General features: G+C 39.1%; 1 protein-coding gene across 1 annotated transcript in view; it reads right to left on the bottom strand.

The window, feature by feature from the left end:
• Positions 1–18,685, bottom strand: part of RNF217 (ring finger protein 217) — a 54,320-nt gene that overhangs the window by 17,676 nt on the left and 17,959 nt on the right. The window contains exon 2 of the mRNA XM_079298408.1: positions 4,601–4,834. Within this exon, the coding sequence (XP_079154534.1) occupies positions 4,601–4,834 (234 nt within the window). The remainder of the gene's footprint in view (positions 1–4,600; positions 4,835–18,685) is intronic.

Here is an 18,685-nt window from a genome sequence, read left to right as displayed (position 1 = left end):
TTTGTTTATGCCTCAGCCAAAGATGGAGCTTGTAGCCACAAGTAAGTGCTCTACAACCTGAAAACTTCTATCAGCTGCAGAATTCAGGATTCAGACATCTGAGATAGAACACAGTTGTTAAAAAGTACAAACCCAAATCAACAGGTCAGGAAGCTGCAAGTTAAAGCTTCCTCCTTAAAGAAAAGGCAACATAATTTAAAGTACAAGGTCTGTGGGTTTTTCATTTGGTTTGTTTTTTGATGAATATCTGACACATTAATTGCATACCCCTTCTATTGCATGTAGGTAAGTCAAAGCAATACAACAGCCACCAGGATATATATTTGAATTTAGACACGCACACTGACATCAGGTGTTTCCAAATACTTTAATCAGAAAGTACTAAAATACAGGATGAGGCTATAACCACAGAAACTCAAAATAACATTTCTTACCACAAATGGCCCAAACTGAACTAGCAAGAACTCTATGTTTCATCACCAGTTTCCTCTTTCACCTGTCACCCTGACAGCACCTTCCTCAAAACTGAACTTGTAAATAGTTTTTATAATTTGAATGGGCCATTTCACTTCTCTGTGGGTCCAATGCTTCTTAGCATAACTAAAGTAAGCAAAGAAAACTATGTCCTCTAAGTAGTTATGAACCTTGTTTTTCTTGGAACTAGTGGCTGCAAAACAAACCCCTAAAACCATTCAAACTTGGATACAATGTGATGCCCCTGTGCTTAAGAAACAGAAACAGAAGAGGGCAATTACAGCAGCCTTTCACCTTCTTATTTCACCTTTTCTCTGCTTTTCTGAAAGAAAAGTCAAATATTATTTGATTCAGTAGTTATGCATGAAATCACCATAGCAAGGACACAGAAATGCTATCAACATATGATTTTAAACCAATAAAATACATTATAGTCCAGCAAAGCAGACAAGCTGCATCTGCAAGACAAAACATTAAGCTTGTGTTTTTTCAAATATGTTTTTCCTAATACGTTTTTCTTCAAACATTTCCCCACTTATTTTATTATTTCTATTGACAGAATCGAGAGGATGAATATATACAGGAACTTCTACACCATCTGGAGATCAGCCTCCCTTGAAATAGAAAAGATTACACAACTTTGTGTTCTAATTCTCTTGGTTCAGCTTTCTGAAACACTGACCTTTGAGGCTAACATTTTCCATTTTCTTAGCAAGCCTCTTTACTGCAAGCTACTTTATCAGTTTCTTCACCTCAGAGAAAAAGACTTTTCAAAACTCATAGATAATTTCAAGACAAAACACAGCTAACTCAATGTGACCTGATGATAGCAAAACTGACTGCACATGAAAAATATTCCTAGAACCTGAAGGTACAAAAAGCTTAGTGAGATTTTCTGCTGCTTGGTAGAACAGTAGCTATATAACAGGATGGCCAAATTAATTACACAATTAACTGATTACATGAATTAGTCTCTAGCTGCAGATACTGTCACTTTATTTGAAAATAAATATGGGCTCCAGTCAGAATAGCTTCCTTCTCCTCATAATCAACCCATCCCCTCTCTTGAAACACCTGAAAATAAGCAGCAACAAAACAAACAGTGAGACACCTAAACATCAACATAAACAAAAGCAGGCTGGCAGGAATGAACAGCTGAGAGCAAGGAGGAAGAGCACAGCAAAATCATGACATCAGCAGCAGCTGAGGCTCAAGGTAGACTGAAGCAATGTATAGTCATGAAGATACCTGCCACAAAGCTAAAATCTGATCCAAAAGTGGGGGGCTAACAGATCAGCTATATCACAGCATCCCAGCTGGTACGAATTCCTGCTAGTTCTAGAACAACTTTCAGAAATTCTTCAGTAATTAAAAAAAAGATAGTTTGTGTAACAACTGCATTGAAAAAAAACGTTTCCATCTGCAAACCCAAGCACTCAAGTCCTCCTTTTATCTCTTGACAGAAATGACCAATAAAACTTCATCATGAATCCCACAGAGCAGAGTATTGCTTATCCATGGCAAGTGGCAGGTCAAAAACTAACAGGCAAAAGCCAGAGCCTCCTCACAGAACAAGTCTTCTTACTCACTCTTGTGAAACCTTTACCTGTTCCATGCACAGGAACTCAATCAGCAATTTCTCAATTTTGCCCATTTCCACTGCACTTTCCCATAACAGCTCTTAACAAAGGTTTGTTAGGGTCTTGTCCGCAACCACATTACACTCTCAATTCAGGACATGTCGGAAGGGGCAAGGAAATTTTCAGAGTTATTGCTGGATTCATTTGTGATAAAAATATTTTATATAGACAATTAAATAGTTGTCTTGCTGTTCTGTGTGACCCTATGTGGCACTAATGCTAGATGAAAGGTTTGGATAGCAAGTTCTCATTTACTTCTCCTCCTTCCTCAACATACATGTTAACTTCCTAGGCTTGGCACACCAAGAACTGAATCTCAGCCAGTTGAACTGCTGGACTTAGACCAACAAATTTATAAATTTGCCACCTCTTTAAATTTCCATGTTATTTGTAATTTTAAATACTGTATCAAAATTTAGAAGTGGCATTAACATTTTTAAAGCATCAGTTCAAATGAAGTCCTGTATTTTAGAGTGCTTTCTCCTTGCAGTGTATGAAAGAGTGAGCATACTGGCCATGCTGTGATCCTAGGACCAGGCTTGTGCCTATGTGCTCCCCACATGTTCTCTTGAAACCAACACTTGCAGTGCTGATGCAGAATTCATCTGCTGCAATTGCTTGTTTATATTACTTGCATTTGAACAGGGACACCTCAAAAGCCTCCAGTCAGATGTCTCCTATGCTATACACAAAAGAAAATGTGTCTTTGCTTCCAAACAGCCAAAAATTCTAGACACAATGAGTATGTGTAATCACATGAGGACCTAATAAACAGGCAATATTGGTCCACAGCTATGTGTGCATGTAAATGACTCACATATATACTCCATGTCATATATATCCATCTTTTTAAACCTTCCCCCTGCAACAAAACTTCTCCTTGCACTAAGTTTAAAATAAATCACTAAAACTGTACCTATACCGGGAAACAGTTGAGGTTCAAGAAGTATGCTGAAGTCCTGTGGACCATGACCACCCATACACCATTTTCCCCATTATATTTCTGACTAGCACCAACTACACATTCTTGCACACAACACCTGTGCTCAGCTCTAAGGAAACATTTTGCCAGAGTCTGTTGCCTGGAGATTTAAGCTCTGCAGATCACTGAACTGCCACATGACCAATGAACTGCTCCTGGCTGGAACACAGTTTCCCATACCTTCTCACTGTGGCTTGTAGGGCTGCTGGGGACATTTTAACTGTGGCACTGTAACTCATAAAAGAGCACTGGTTACACCATTTCCTGAGGAACCTCAGATCTGGCAGGCCTGTGATACAAGAGCTTCACCACCGATGACCCACACCTGTGGGACACTAACAGACTCTGACACCTTAGGAAAGGTGGCTGCCAAAGCATTTATAATCTCTGATCTACCCTGGATTACATCTGATGTGTGGTGATGATGAAGCAAATGGGTGAAAGAGAATAGCTTTGGGCAGAAGGAATTTTACTTGCAGTTTGAAATTTTTTCCACCTCAGTGTAAGATGACAAAAATTTGAAAACACTGAGTCCAACAGAGTGTGGCATGTAATTCATGCCCTACACAGATATGCACAAATAGCTTGTAACTCAGAATTAGCTTTACCAACTTTTCAACTTCAATGAATACACAACCTTCCACCTTTTAATCTTCATACTGGACTGAATCTTATGCTGTGTAATTAGGGCTATCTAAACAGTCATCTAAACTCCTACTGAGAACTGGTTTGTCCAGGAAAGGCCAGCTCAATCATGAAATTAACCACAACAAATCTAATAACCAGATGGAAAGCTACCACAGAACATGGTGCTGCAGACAACTGTTGTCTTCCGGAACTTAGATGGAATTTCAGCAGCTCAAAGCTTATTCGAAATTCTTGCTTTTTATCTGTGATTAAAATCATAGTATAAGGAACTCTTCTATGAAAATAAATGCTGTAGAAATGTTTTTTTTTTTCCTTCCTCTATTTCCCAAATTCTGCATTGTGAATGAGGAGACTACAGTAATGCATAATCTCTGATAAGGAAGTGAAGAAATCATAATCAACGAGCAGGACAGACAACAGCTCTGTTATTAAGGAGGAAACAATGTCAACAGCCTAACATAATATATGCCCAGAACTCACTCACCCAGAGTTCCACGGAAAACTTAAAAGTAGTGTGTCTAAAATTATTGGTTATAATGGTAAGTCCCCCTTCCTACTCTCTTCTGACTGTGATCATATTGTTTGCATGTCATAAAGAAAACATTATTTAAATTAAAATCTATGTCAGGACAAAATTATACCACCTACCAAAACAAAAAAAAACCCACATCTGGCTGAAGAGTTCAGCTGCTTGAACTTTTAGAAGTACTTAATCAATGGATGTACTACAGGTTCATATTCCTAATCACAGCTTGCACACAGCTCCAGTGAAACAAAAAAGTTCATTTAATGCTCACCAAATGCTGTCCTACTTTTGCAGTGCCATCTAACCCACAGCCCCGGCAAGCATGCTCACTTTGTATTTGTTCTCCAATTTGGCAGGGGTAGGAATGTGGCCTCTCCTCCGGAAGGTTGTAAAGTGCTTGCACTGAGGGCATGGCTTGGTGCTGGAGTCTATGCGGCTGAGTTCCAGGAAGTATTTATACTTGATGATGTCGTCATGGGGCAGGTTATAGAGGACAGTTGTTTCATCCAGGTGTTCGCTGCACTCTGTGATGGGGCATTTGATATCTGCTTGTCCCAGCTGCACCTGCACATGAAAAAAAAGAATTGTATGATCTTTTACTTGGAAAAGTTAAGCAAGCATTGGTGAATTTTGTGAGGAAATTAACTTCAAATACTGTAACAATCCAGAAGCTACCTAGCATATTGTCTTAAATTATTTAATTTGTGCTTGGAGTTACACCAAGCACACTGCAATTTTTCCAGAGAGCATATTCAAATCCAAACAGAAAAGCTAATTACTCTGACAACTGCAGTTATTAAACATATTCTCTCAGTGCATGTACCATGGCTACACACACCACATAACCAAATACAAGTCCTAACTATGTCCAGCCGGTACTCCATACTTTGGGTGCCATGGTCAGTGCACCACAGTCACGGCTCACAAAGAAAAGCAGCACATTGTCTCACACTGCCTGTGAGAAAGCAGACAACGGAAACATTTCCATACTGTTTCACTGCAAAACGACCACCAGGTTCACAGTACAGAGAAATTAAAAGTCATTTTAGGATTAGCAGCTCTGACTCAGGAACACTGAGCTGGTTCATCCTCAGTACACCCAGTGCCTCTGCAGTCTTTCAAGAAGCTCCTTATATGCCATGCTGCACATGCAGAAAATTTTAGTTGCACTTGGGGCTGATCAAGCTAATAAACTTCCTCAGAACTCTAGAGTTAAAAGTTTTACAAAACACACACCCCCAACAACAACAACATTAAAAAACCTTAATAAAAACCACATTAAAACAAATCAAACATACAAGCTTGAGGTTAACAGGACAGAAACTGTTGCTGATCTAACAAGTCTTGATGGTCCCAAGCTGATCCATATGTTCAGATGTTTCTAGAGCTCCTGGATCCAAGAACCACGCTGGACCCAGATCTGCACCATTCACTCTTGGCAGGCTTTAACTGCTCGGACTCCATGCCAAAACAGCAGAACCTACTTGGTCTGGGAGCACCAGAGTTGCATTTGCTTGGCAGTGAGCCTAAGTTAATAAACTCTGCTGGATCTTGAGAGTCTGCAAGGACCCAGCTAGAGCATGTTTCTGTCTGCCCCAAATAATCTTCAACAAGTTTTGACTGCATAAGTGCAGCTGACCACCAATCCATCTCCTTCCTTATTGAGTATCCCCATGAAGAGATAAAGGGTACCACCAGCACCTCTTTCCAGGAATTACTATTTGAAAGTTGGCAAGTTCCATTTCCCCACATTGCTTATTCTTTAACGTAACCAATTAGAGAAACTTCCAAACAATACATTAAATGAGACAGAAACACCTCAGGTTTGGATGCAGATCTCGCTGCTTCACAATGGTACCAGGAAGACAAAGACTCCACTAATGCAGTATTTAAGATAAAAAAGGAGGGCAAAACCCTAAAAAGCAACACAACACAACTGTCATTGTCACTTCAGCAACTGAGCCACATGGACTAACAGAATAATTCAGTTAGGAACCAGAGGATTAGAAGAATCATAACAACATGGTATCAAACCCAAGGTTTATACTGATTCACAAAAAAATCCTACTGCACAACCTCTGTTCTCTTAGCAATGCAGCTACAACTCAGGGGAGCAAAGAGATTAGGTATATGGTAGAGATAGAAATGCAGGGTGTGGATGGTGGCATCGAGCCTCAGACCAGAGCATGGTGGAGAACACCTCGGCAAGCTATCACTGCCACAGTGCCCCGAGCAGCCTTGGCTCCAGGCACAGGCAGGTCAGGATGGAGGCAAATCTGTGCAGTACAGAGGAGAGGCAGCTCCACAGTAATACACCCATTCCTAGGAGGGAAATTCCCCACATTTCATTTCCAGCTCTAAAAGGTAGGCAGAGCTCTGCCACATGCAAACAACACCAGGCTCAGTTTGGCTTTTACATCGATGAGTGTAAGTACAGGAGTACATACTCAAAGGCATTAAAAAAAATAGAACAAAAAAAATCCCCCAAACCTCAAATACTACATGATGGGGAATGCAAACATTTTATACCTGTAGGACACTGATTCACCTGCATGTAAAATTGAAACCAAGCATACAGACAACTGGAGTGTTCTCAAGAATCACCCAGCATCAAGAGCTGAATTTAAAAAGCATATGACAATCAGTATAGCATTACAGAACACAAGCACACTGAACAATTTGCTACAGAAACACAAAAAGCTATTGCACTAGGATTAGCATCAGCTTTTGTTCAGACAAGTATAGGGACACTTTAGAAGTGAATAGTCAAATAAATCCCACCTATGACTACATTTTTTTTTTTTAATTAAAGCATTAGGGAGGTATTTAAAGCACCAGGAGTTAACCAAACTACAATGGAGTAGCACTACATAATGAAAAGGTTCATTGTATCTGACAGTACTTAAGCATTTCTTACATTAAATGGTAATTAGAACAAACCTGCATTTATAAAACCAAGGAATATAAAGCTCAACATTTTCTGTACTTCATGCCCACACAGAATATGATTAATATATGTGGTAAGAGTCAGGTGTGGTTTCAGTGTTTATTTTCAAAATATGTTTTACACCCACTTGAAATAAATAATTTTTAACCTCTGTAATAGTTTCAGCTTTTCAAGTTTGGCAGAGACTGAGCCTTTTCCTGTGTTTTCAATGGGACTGAAATGAACAGAGCTGGCTTGCTTATTAGCAGTAACTTCAATGGAGCCTTGTCCTTCCAAAACAGTCCATCTTTGTGCACAAGCATCAGCAATTGATGGAAGTATAGATTTAGAGGTAGCCTATCAGGCTACCTGCTGCCATGGACTCAGGATGTGCTACAGAATGAGAAAGGAAAAACAAAATAAAACAATCTCTTCCAATATTGGTACAAATAACTAGTTTTATTATTTTCCTTCATTTTATTTTTGTTTTGAACAGCCTTATTCCTTCAATTTCAGCTTCTCACAATGTCAAACCCCCAAGTTTTAGGAGAACCACTGTACATTAAGAACTTTAGAACCCTCAGTAAAAAGACCAGCATGGTGCATTTTCACAGCATGAGGAAGGACTCGTGTGTCTAAGAGCAGCTGAGCTGCAGGAGTGTTAAATGTCAGACAGCATCCAGCTCTTATACTCAGTTGTGCTTCACTTCTGTAAAGCTTCTCAGGAGGGCCTACTTGGCTCACAATTACAAAGGAGAAAGCAGGGTCTTTTCATTCTACAGAAAGGTAAAATTTAAATTATCAGGAGAACAGTACGTACACCTCCTCCTGCCAATTCCTGACATTTTATTTTAGAAGTGTTTTTATTGGTGGGAGGTAGGGAGGAGAAAGGACGGGGTAACAGAGACAGGACACACACACATACAGACTCTATACTGATTTACTTACTGCCCAAGAAAGCAATTATATCACCAACAGAAAACAGAAATAGATGGCATGATACTTTAAGCCAGAAAATCATTTCCACACCCTGAGCCTTCTTTTAAAGGAAATCTTTGGTAACTACACAGAAAATAAAAGTTCAAACTAAACCAGAAAAGCATTGATTTATACCTGTTATTTGGCGTGCCCCAGGCTGGATGTAATGTAACATTTGCAGACTGTGGTTGTGCTCCTGTACTGCAGCTATATTCCTCAAGGAAGGGGCCATTCTATTTTATAACACAGATCTATAAACAAGCATTTTCTAATTGAAACTCCATTCTTAGTTCAGAGATGCACATGCCTAACTGCTCTTATTTCTTAAAGCTGAAAGTGAACATGGCCATGCCAAATATACAGTTCTGTAGAGAAATTTAATTTCTACCAGTGTGCCACATTATCCCCCATAAATTACCAAGGAAGTTGCACATTTAAAAAATATTCTGGAAATGCAGAGATGCAAGGGAAGGGACAGTCCAATCTAGAGGACTTTCATAGGTAAATAAACAGCTGGATTAAAATTACCTTTATTTATAAGCAAAATGCTATTCCTTTCCAGTTCACTGGAAACATTTCTTTCATTTTCATTGGTAAGTTAGAAAGCAGTACATAAATACGTTTCTTATACATTTGAATTTATTTGCTTTAAAAGAACCAGTAATAATTTGTGGAAAACACTTGAAGTCATCGCCATGATTCAGAACTCCTCATTGGTAAGTGCTAACCAAATGAAATCCAAGCAGACATTATTTAAGAAGTGCCAACCAAAGACAGTTCAAACTTTTACTACATGTTTTGCACCTGCCTTTAAGGCATTTCTGTGTTTTTAGTACTAACTTCATCATCTGGATCCCTGATTTGTGCCAGCGATATCCTGGCATTCTCCATTACAATTCTTTAAAAAAAAAAAAAAAAAAAAAAAGACAGTCAAATACATTTTTTTTTTCAGTTCATTCATCCTCCCTCCTTGCTGTCAAATGGTACAAATTCCCAGTGCTGCTCCAAGACAAGCAAAAATAAGCAGCTAGAACTTAAGAATAATTAGATCAGGAGCCACTTAAGTTGCATCACTATCAAAAGTAAAAGCATCTTCCATTTTGTTTGTGTCACCTCCTCCACAGGACATTTTCACACAACTTCTTTCCTGTTGTTCATTACTTCACAAACTGTATCATATGGGGTGTTTCACTTTTACTCCCTCTTTAATTAATTTCTCAACAGACTTGCCATAAATTACTTCCTGAATGTGTGTCTCAGTCAGTTGCTCCACCATCTTCTCTGATAATCATTTGTAGCATCACTCAAGAGTCATCATCATCACTCCTCCTCTCAGAAGGGAAGGACTTCAGGAGCCTTTATCAGGGCATGTATCACTGTCATCAAAAGTATTCACAAAGTGTGCAAAATGATTTCTTTGAGCTGTCATTAAGATAATCTAAAGGTCATTTGCTATTAATAAAAGTTGAACCAGAGTCTTTTCTATTGTGTCACCAGCTCACACAGACCAGCCCTGAGAGGGTTCATGAGGATGCTCCCCTTCACATGTCCTCAGTCTTTGTTCTCCTTCCACAAGTACCACACTTGCAGATGCAGCCATGACAATGATGTAGGGATTCCTGCTCCATGTGACATTCAGAGTGTCACAAAGGCACAAACACTGTAGCCTTGAGCAGACACCACCTCTTCTAGTTCCCACAATGATTTGTTCTCAATGAGTTTTGCATTAATTGCCACACTGTCTACACTAAAAAAAAGACACAAAAAGAAGCAAAGTCTCAGGGCCTTTTAAGTACTTGCTAGTCCCTCATCCTTCAGGTGAAAGGCACTCAAAAGCAAGAAGCTAGGAGGGAATCTAAGTGTACGTAACAGTCACCACCAGCACATCAAAGGTTTGACCTTTCTGCTCCAAAAGCAAGTCTTCTAACTGCTTTACAAAGCATATTTAAACACAACATCAACTTAAATTCTCAATTTAAATTCTTAAATTCTCTAGTTTTCACAACTTCAGCCAGAGGCCAGGACTCCAGCTTCATTCATAACTCTGAGCACCACTGTCAGGAGCACACTTACACACATCCATGTCCCCAGGAGCACTGTGGAATGGTGCAGCTACACACCAGCGAGGGTCACAGCCAGCACCACCTGTGTGGGAAGAGACCAGAGTGGCTTTAGCCCCAAAAACAACCCAAAACCTTAACTGGCAAAAATGTTCTTGGCTGCCTGGAGCAATACCCCACACGATTCTGTTTGTTTCCCATTCAAACTTATTTTGAAGTCACTCCACAGTCACATCTACGACTCTCCTAAAAAAACTCTTGAGGATAAACTAGAAAGATATTCTTCAGAATGCACCTAAACACAACCAAACCTTTTTCTAAAAGCCTCCTAAATTGCTTTCTCATTTGATGACATGGTGACATGTAGTTCCACTCCTTTTTTCTTCCACAGAACTAGATGTTACCTGCTCACATGGATCTGATATCAGTAGAAACATTCAGATTTTACTTGTCCTCATCACATAGAGATGGAATTTACAGAAAATTATTTCTAGAAAAACAAATTAATACTAAAATTCTCCTTTGCAAGAAATGAGCTATTAACAATATGGAGAGCTCTCCCTTTTTGCCTTTTCATCTCCTGTTACTTCATTGAGTGAATTAAAAAAGGAAACAATTTTATCTCAGCAATGCATTTAGAAAAACAGCACTGCATTAAATCATGCCTCTGCCTGCTACTACTCATCAAAACTAGTGCACATCACCAGCAAGCATGGAGGTTATGTGCTTTCTGTTCTGGTGTTCTGGAACCCACAAGGAGCTGAAACACAGAGCAGAGGCAAAGCTATGCCTGGACAAAGCCAGGGCTGGTACACCTGGAAGGCTGTCCATTGACTGGGTCACCCTCTGGCAAAGAGGCATGCCAGAGTTAGAGAGACTGATGAGCAGAATGCTTTACCTTGCACTCTCCAGGGTCCCCAGAGGTTGTGAAAGCTTTCACCTCTCCTCCCCATATGTGTGTGGGGGCAGAGGGAGGGGGAAATCCCAGTGGAGGAAGTTAACCTAGGAAGAATGGCAGAAACTGCAAACCTTGGAGGAATCTAACCCAAACCCACAGCCCTCAGCATTCATTAAGGGAAGAAGGAAAAGCACAAACACTTTCTAATTTTGCCCAGGTGTGCATATTACCAATGTAAGTATGCTTATGCTGATTTTTCTATTCCTTAGAAGATGCATTCACTTTTAATAAAGGATACAAAGATACTCATGAAAGAAGAGCTTTGAGGACAGCAGAACAAGCCAAATACCTGCCCTTTCTCAGCTGGTAAACAGAGCAGTTGCTCCTGCCTAGGAGACCAAAAGACCCCATATTAAATCTGAGCAGGTGATGGAAGGAATTTCAGAAATGAAGCAAGGGCTGGGAAACCATCCATCCACCTACCATGATAAATTTAAATAACCTGGGCATCTCAGGAGTGAGCCCTGCTTGAAGGGTCTCAGTAGCATTAGGAAATACAAATAGCAGAGAAGCAAACACCACCTTTGTAACAGTAATGGTTTGTTAGGCTTTCAGCATAGGTATAAAAACGTCACAGCCAAGTAATAGAACCAGAACAAGCCAACTTGCACAGCTGATTCTTGTAAAGTAATATAAAACACTATCAGTTACCTCTTCAATTAATAGTCTTAAATTCAGAGGGGGACAGCCTGTTCTCCTATAGCCAGCACAAGACTTGTAGAAACTGTCATTTCCCTCTGAATTTGTTACCAGACAAAACTAATCCAAGTATATTCTGCTCATCTGAGTTCTCTGTTAAGGCACAAACTGCAAGAGCCCATGTTTATACAATGGGAAAGTGAGGAGGGCACAGGCTGAACACAATAGGATATAGACATAGCAGCAGCCACTGACGACTCACCTTCCCCCTACCACTGGGCAGGAACCCTCACTTTCAGCATGCCTGAACTCCCAAAAGCATAAAAGTCATGATGTGTTTGCTGTAATTCATTTAAATACTTACCTCAGAAAACAAAATAACCTAACTTCCCAACATCAAAATCCAATTCTCCCAATTAAGGATATGAAACCCAAGTGTGCACAGTTACTTCAGGAGGTAATTTTTATGTGTATGACATTCTCCCACAGGAACAATGTTTAAAAAGGAACATAGATACTTCCTTGTCTTGCTTATAACAGAAAATCATTTACAGTCAAACTCCAACCTCCACCATGTTCAGGCTGGATTAACCCAGGTTCAAATCAATTCCAATGGAATAATACTGTTAACTGCCAAGTTGGATCAGGTCCTGGGCAAACTGGTCTAGTGGGTGACATCCCTGCTCACAGCACAGGGCTGGGAACTGGATGATATTTAATGTCCCTCTCAATCCAAACCATTCTATGATAAGCTGTGAACAGTGAAAAAAAAAATTGGTCCCAATCTTCACTTGGAATCACCACTTTAGTCTCCAGATGGAGCAAGAAAAATCCAAATTTATCCTATAATTATGTTGAAAAAACAAGATCAAAAGTTCATACTTCTACTATTCTGCTGTGTAGTAGTCAGGTTACCTGGAATAGGCTCCTGAGCTGCCATTTGCCAAGCAGTATTTTATTTATTCCAAATAAAATAGGGCAAATCACTGTATATTTCCACAACCTATTCATTACCTGTATTACTGACTGAACCTCTAATACAGATTAGGTCAGCTGATATAATCAGCAATAGTTAATCAACCCTTGGTTTCTCCAACAACAGCTGCTGTTATGTTTTACTGTTGTACCTGCAGAAACACTTCATGATGCCTGATATTCCTCCAACAGAAAGTGGTACTTAGCATAAAATAAGATAAGCTCTCATAATCAAGCAAAGGAGGTAAGAGAAGCATGATCTTGCTTATCTCACTATTACATCTCAGAAGCCAGCTACAAAACCTGACAGAGCTAGAATGGATTTGGGTGAATACTTAAAAATAGCAAGAACTTCTAACACAAATGTCTCAACAATTCTCTCAACCAACCTGATCATCTACATTCCCCAGCCTATAGAAAAAAGGACAGGCATTTAATAGCTGTTCCTTCCTGCTTTCCTTCAGAAAGATACCTACAACTAATTTCCATGCCTTTGCTAGTTTTGAGTTCGCAAGTTTTTTTGTGCATGTACTAATAATCAGTATTTTTATGCTTGACTATCAGACAGGAAGCCAAATTGAACTTGATGAATTTAATAAAGAAACAGCAGAGTTCTATAGGTGCAAGCAAAAGCAGAAGAAAGCCTGAAAAGTATTTTCTAACTGGCAGATCGTTGTCAGGACTAATAGTAGACATTTCTTAGATTCAAGGTAAAATAGATGAGGGTAAAATACCATCACTTGTCTTCCCTTAGAAACAAGGTAACTTGAATAAACTTCTTTATGTGAACAAGTTGTTAAAAAAGAGCTAAGTTTTGATTTATAAATAGTTATTTTGCTCTGCCTTTTTGAAAAGCAATGCATCTCATTGTACCAGTACCAATTCACAACACAGCTGCTCTTGATGAAAGCCTGTGCTAATAAAAGGTACCATGAAGTAACAGAAACTGGTAACTTTTACATGGCTTCAGTGATGGATGTGCATGTTGACTTGTTTTCAGGAATAAACCTGGGAAAGGCTAATGCAGAAAAAACTCTGAACCTTCTCCCCACATGCCATCACTTGGACAAACCGTGGATACTGTGCTATAACTCTAATATCACACTACTTCAAGCTATCTCCCACAGTGCATTGTAAGCTGAAACCACATTACAATTCACATTTAATGCAATGACGAATACAGCCACCACAGGGAGCAAACATACAAGATTAACAAGTGCAAATAGTACAGCTTTCTCCAGAGATCTGAGGCAAAAGCTTCAACAGCTATTCCAATCCGCACTTGGAGAAGCAGAATTGAAGTCAAGTGTCACCCCAGCTGGTAGCAAATTACCCATCACCACAGAGTTAAACTATTACCTAAAATACCTCAGCAAAAACCTATAGTACAGAAGAAAAAAAAATCATCTTATGAACGTTGAAAGTACAATTCTGTCTCACTGATAATCCTGTAGAGTGCTGCATTTGTCTAGTGCACAGTAATTTTAAAACAGTTTATTAAGCAGCCAAACTATCAGAGTTAATTCTCCTGATGATCAAACTCTGGCTGTAATTCTGAGGTTGTTACTGTGTCAGCTCAGTTCATCCAAGAATCTGACAGAGTAGGATCCCTGCTGAAGCTGGAACTTCAGCTTGATTAAGAGACAGTTTGTGTATTGATTGCTGCAGGCTTTGTTTGTCAAAATCAGCTAGAACCTTTAGATCATAAAACCACTAGAAACAGCAAAACAAGGGGGAAAGCAGACAATATAGGTAGTGTATACCAGGAAAATCAAACTATAACTGTGTTTAGAACAATATATTCCACTTACCACTTTCTCCCAAAGCAGAGAAAACATGAAACAAGTTCATATAAATTCCTAAAGGCAGTTCTATTAGCTGACAATGCTATTAATATATTCATTTTCACATCAGGTTTACAACAGGGGAAGAAACTACAACTTCTCATTTTTTACAAACTGTCTTTATAAAGACAAAACAAACCAACCAACTACTAGCTATCTCATCTGCTGTTTATATATGTGAATCCATGCTTAAGAGAAAAGTATAACATAACATGACCTTTACTACAAACCTTTCACTATTTCAAAATGTTGATATGGATTTGATAAAGATGTTGCAAGGTAGTGTTGTGCTTGGACAGCCTGCTTTTGTGATGAGACAAAAATGAACAACTAAGATAGAGTAAGTCAAGTGACCCAGGTTAGACTTTGGGCTAAAAATCTCTGTTAACAGTGAGGAGAAGATTTGATTTGTGCAAAAGTACTGTTGTGATCAGATAAGGCTGTGGAAATATTTGCATATAAGAGAAAAAAAATCCAAAAAAGCCAACAAAAACACCACAAGATAAGAAGTTTCCTCTCCCTGCCTTAAGTTTTTAATCACTTTGAGAGTAACAGCAGTCCCAGACAGTGTATGAATATGGAATGGTGGGAATAACTGTTGTTATCATTGAATTCAGATACCTGCTATCATCCTTTTGGCTGGTTAGAGAGACTGACCTGGAATAGAAAGGAAAAAGAGGACTCCTATTTACACAGACTTCTCTTTCTGAATGGCGTGCCAGGTTTACCCTGTATTACCAGTTTAACTCAAGGTCTCCAGTTAAGTGATCAAAGACCTACAAGGACCTGAAAGGTTTGGGGTGCAGACCCAGACAGACCTCTCCCATACCAGCTGTTCCCAGTATCCTTCCCCTGGTCTCACACCCCTTCAGCTGCTCCATCAGGTCACAGCCAAGACTGACATTATCTCAGACTGCACCATGACTAATGGATAAAAATTTATGGAAGAAGTCAATGTACCCTTCCTTTCTTCCTCTCTTCTTTAAAGAGCAATTGCAAGGCTACAAGGAGAGAAGTTTCAGTTAGCTAATACAGGAGACTGAAGTGTTTTTAAATTAGTTTTCTAATTGATGAAGTAGCTGAATTAATTCCTCCTGTGACACATGATCACTAGTTCATGACCCAAGAGAAATGTGGGAAGCACACAGACAAGGAGAGACTCTTGCAGAGTAGGAGGCCACCAGTTGTCTTACCTGTCATGACAATCTATACTTTCAGATCAAGTACCAAGCACATCTCGTGTTAACTGTGTTTACTTTTAGGAAGCTACAAGCCCAAAATATGCTCAGCAGCTCCTCTCACTAAAAACCTTAATGGCAACCACAGCACCAGGGTTGCAGGTGTGCACTTGGTCACTGCCTCCATGCAAGTTTAAGTGGCAGTGTTTTCTGTACAGGTGCCAGAATTTCTGCTCCTCAAAAAGCAGTTTGTATTTTGCTATAGCTAGGTGACTATTAGCCTTGTGAGTACTAATGTGTATTTTTCCATCTTGCAAAAGTACTTCAAATGCTCAGTAGCATGCATGAAAATCCTTCACTGAGCTTCAGGTCTCAGCTCAGCATCTGCTCTAACACTCCCCCCCAGCCCTTCAGATGGTCTTCACACTTTCCACTTGTTGGCACAATTGCTGCTCTCCTCTCAACAGTCTCCTGAAGGACACAAGAGTCTTATATATAAAGTCAGAGCAAGATGAAGAGTTATAAAGTAAGTAGGCTTTTCAAAATGAATAAATATATTACTTGCAATGAAACAACTAAGTTAATAGGTAACCTCAGCAACTTTGGACCAAAAATCAGGGAGGAACTCTACCGACAACTGTCACAGCAGGTGAAGTGAGGTGAAGAAGGTATCAAATCAACTATATGTATCACCATTTCTGAAGCTATGGATGCTAGTAGTAATTGAATTCAATACCAGTTGAGGAAATTCTAGTTTCATTAATTATTTCCAAAGAATTTATACAGTCTTCAGTAGGAGAAAGGCTACTAAGTAGGAACTGAATCAGCAGAGGAGTGGAAGTTACAAAACACAGTAACAGAACACAAGAGGGTTTTGTATGCAAGGACATACATCTCCAACTCCAGATTTTGCCAGATGAAAAAAAAAAAAAAAAAGCTCAACAGATTTTGTGACAAAGAGACAAGCAGCTAAACAGAATGATTGTAAGCAAGGATGAGAAAACTTTTCAAAAGTATCTGATTTACATTTTGTTGATATTTGCATTGAAATGGAAACACCCCACATGATATCAAACACTGACCTGTCTAGGCAAAATACTAGGTTTCAGATTTCTAACGGGCTAATAACTATTGTTTTTAAGAAATATAACCCAACAGTTCTTCCAGATCTGCCCACTGCAATTATTCCCTATGATTAAGCAATCATTGACCACCATTACCACCAAAACTAGCTTCCCTAAAGGCCTGGGCAGCTGCAGTGATTCAACTCAGAAAGGGGAAAGAAAGAAAGGGGAGGGGAAGATGACAAGAACTGAAAATTCAGGAAAAAGAAGGAAGAGGGACCCATGCCAGTCTTTCCTAGGAAACCCTGCCTTTCCCATAACAGGTCTCAGAACTTTCCTTGGTGGTAAGAGATCAGGTTCAGTGACTTTCCCACACCTGTATTCACAGCTGGATAGGGAGGGATGGCAGAAGCATCCCTCCAGAGCTAATCCCTGGCACTCCCCCATGCCCCTTATGCTCACATTGTCCCACTGTGTACCTGAGGAGCTACATAATCTCCTACTAACACAGAGGCTTACTAAACTTTTAGCAGCTACCAAGTAACCCATAATGTTAACATTAAGATGGCACATCTGAAATTCAGCGGGTTAACTGCATCAAAGTCACTGATTTTCTTCCCTCACACACTCTAAGTATTCCCTAGATAAACTGAAGGTGATATTATTGAAACAGTTGAAAGAGCACATAAAAGACTAGTTTTTGGGTCAAATTTCATTTGAGAACAAGCTAGTTCACCCAAACAATAAGGAAAAAAGTAAATAAATCTGTTAGAATTAATATTAAAATATCAGTGGTGTGGTGAGGCACTGGAACAGGTTGCTCAGAGAAGCTGTGGATACCCCATCACTAGAAGTGTTCCAGGTCAGACTGGATGGGGCCCTACGCATCCTGATCTAGTGGAAGGCATCCCTGCCTATGGCAGGGAACAATCTAGTGAACTAGATCATCTTTCAGGTCTCTTCCAACTCAAACCATTCTATGATTCTGTAAAAACATAATTTTTTAAAACTGTGCCTCTCAGGTAAGAATGACAAAATGAAAAAGCCAAATGATGCTCATGGTTAAATCCACAAGTCATTTGCTGACAAGCAATAGTAGGCATTATCAAGTTTAAGAACGTTTTATTAAATAACTTATATTGAATGAAAGATCTTTATTAAAGGTTAAAGTAATAATTAGCTGTATTCTTATGCACAGGGTAACCTAGTTATAAAGCCATTTTAAACAGTGAGGTCTTTGGAGACCTCTTTCAACCTGTACTGAAATACCTGTCTAGTAAAATATCTTAATGTAAGTATGGTAAGAACTATAAAAGACCAAAGAAAAGGCTCACATATAGTTCAAGTGGAATAGAAAAGTGCCTGAAACTGAAATATAAACTGATCAATGATTCCCCTAAATGATTGCTAACATATCAATTTTCACATGCAGAATAATTGTGCAAATTTTACACAATGAACTTTATACACGTGAGAAATTCTGATAAAACTATGTAACTCAAGAAAGCAATAAACATTATTAAAACTAGAAAAAAACTGAAACCCCATACCAATGCTAATTTCCATACACTTGCACATTTTGTGGCTCTAAAGTACAAATGATTATGCTTAAAAGTGCAAATTACAGTTCCATTTGATTTCATTTGCAAAACTGTAATCAGTAAGAAAGAACAAGTTAGCAAGTCTATACAGAAAGAATGATAAAACAGATCATGAAAGCATTTTTTAATGTGCCCCTTTAGCAATTCTGCACATCAAACCACTAAAGAAAATTATTCATTTTTCATAATAGA

This window comes from Erithacus rubecula (assembly GCF_903797595.1).
Source record: "Erithacus rubecula genome assembly, chromosome: 2".
NCBI classification, from domain to species: domain Eukaryota; kingdom Metazoa; phylum Chordata; class Aves; order Passeriformes; family Muscicapidae; genus Erithacus; species Erithacus rubecula.
This window is presented reverse-complemented; position numbering and strand designations above follow the sequence as displayed.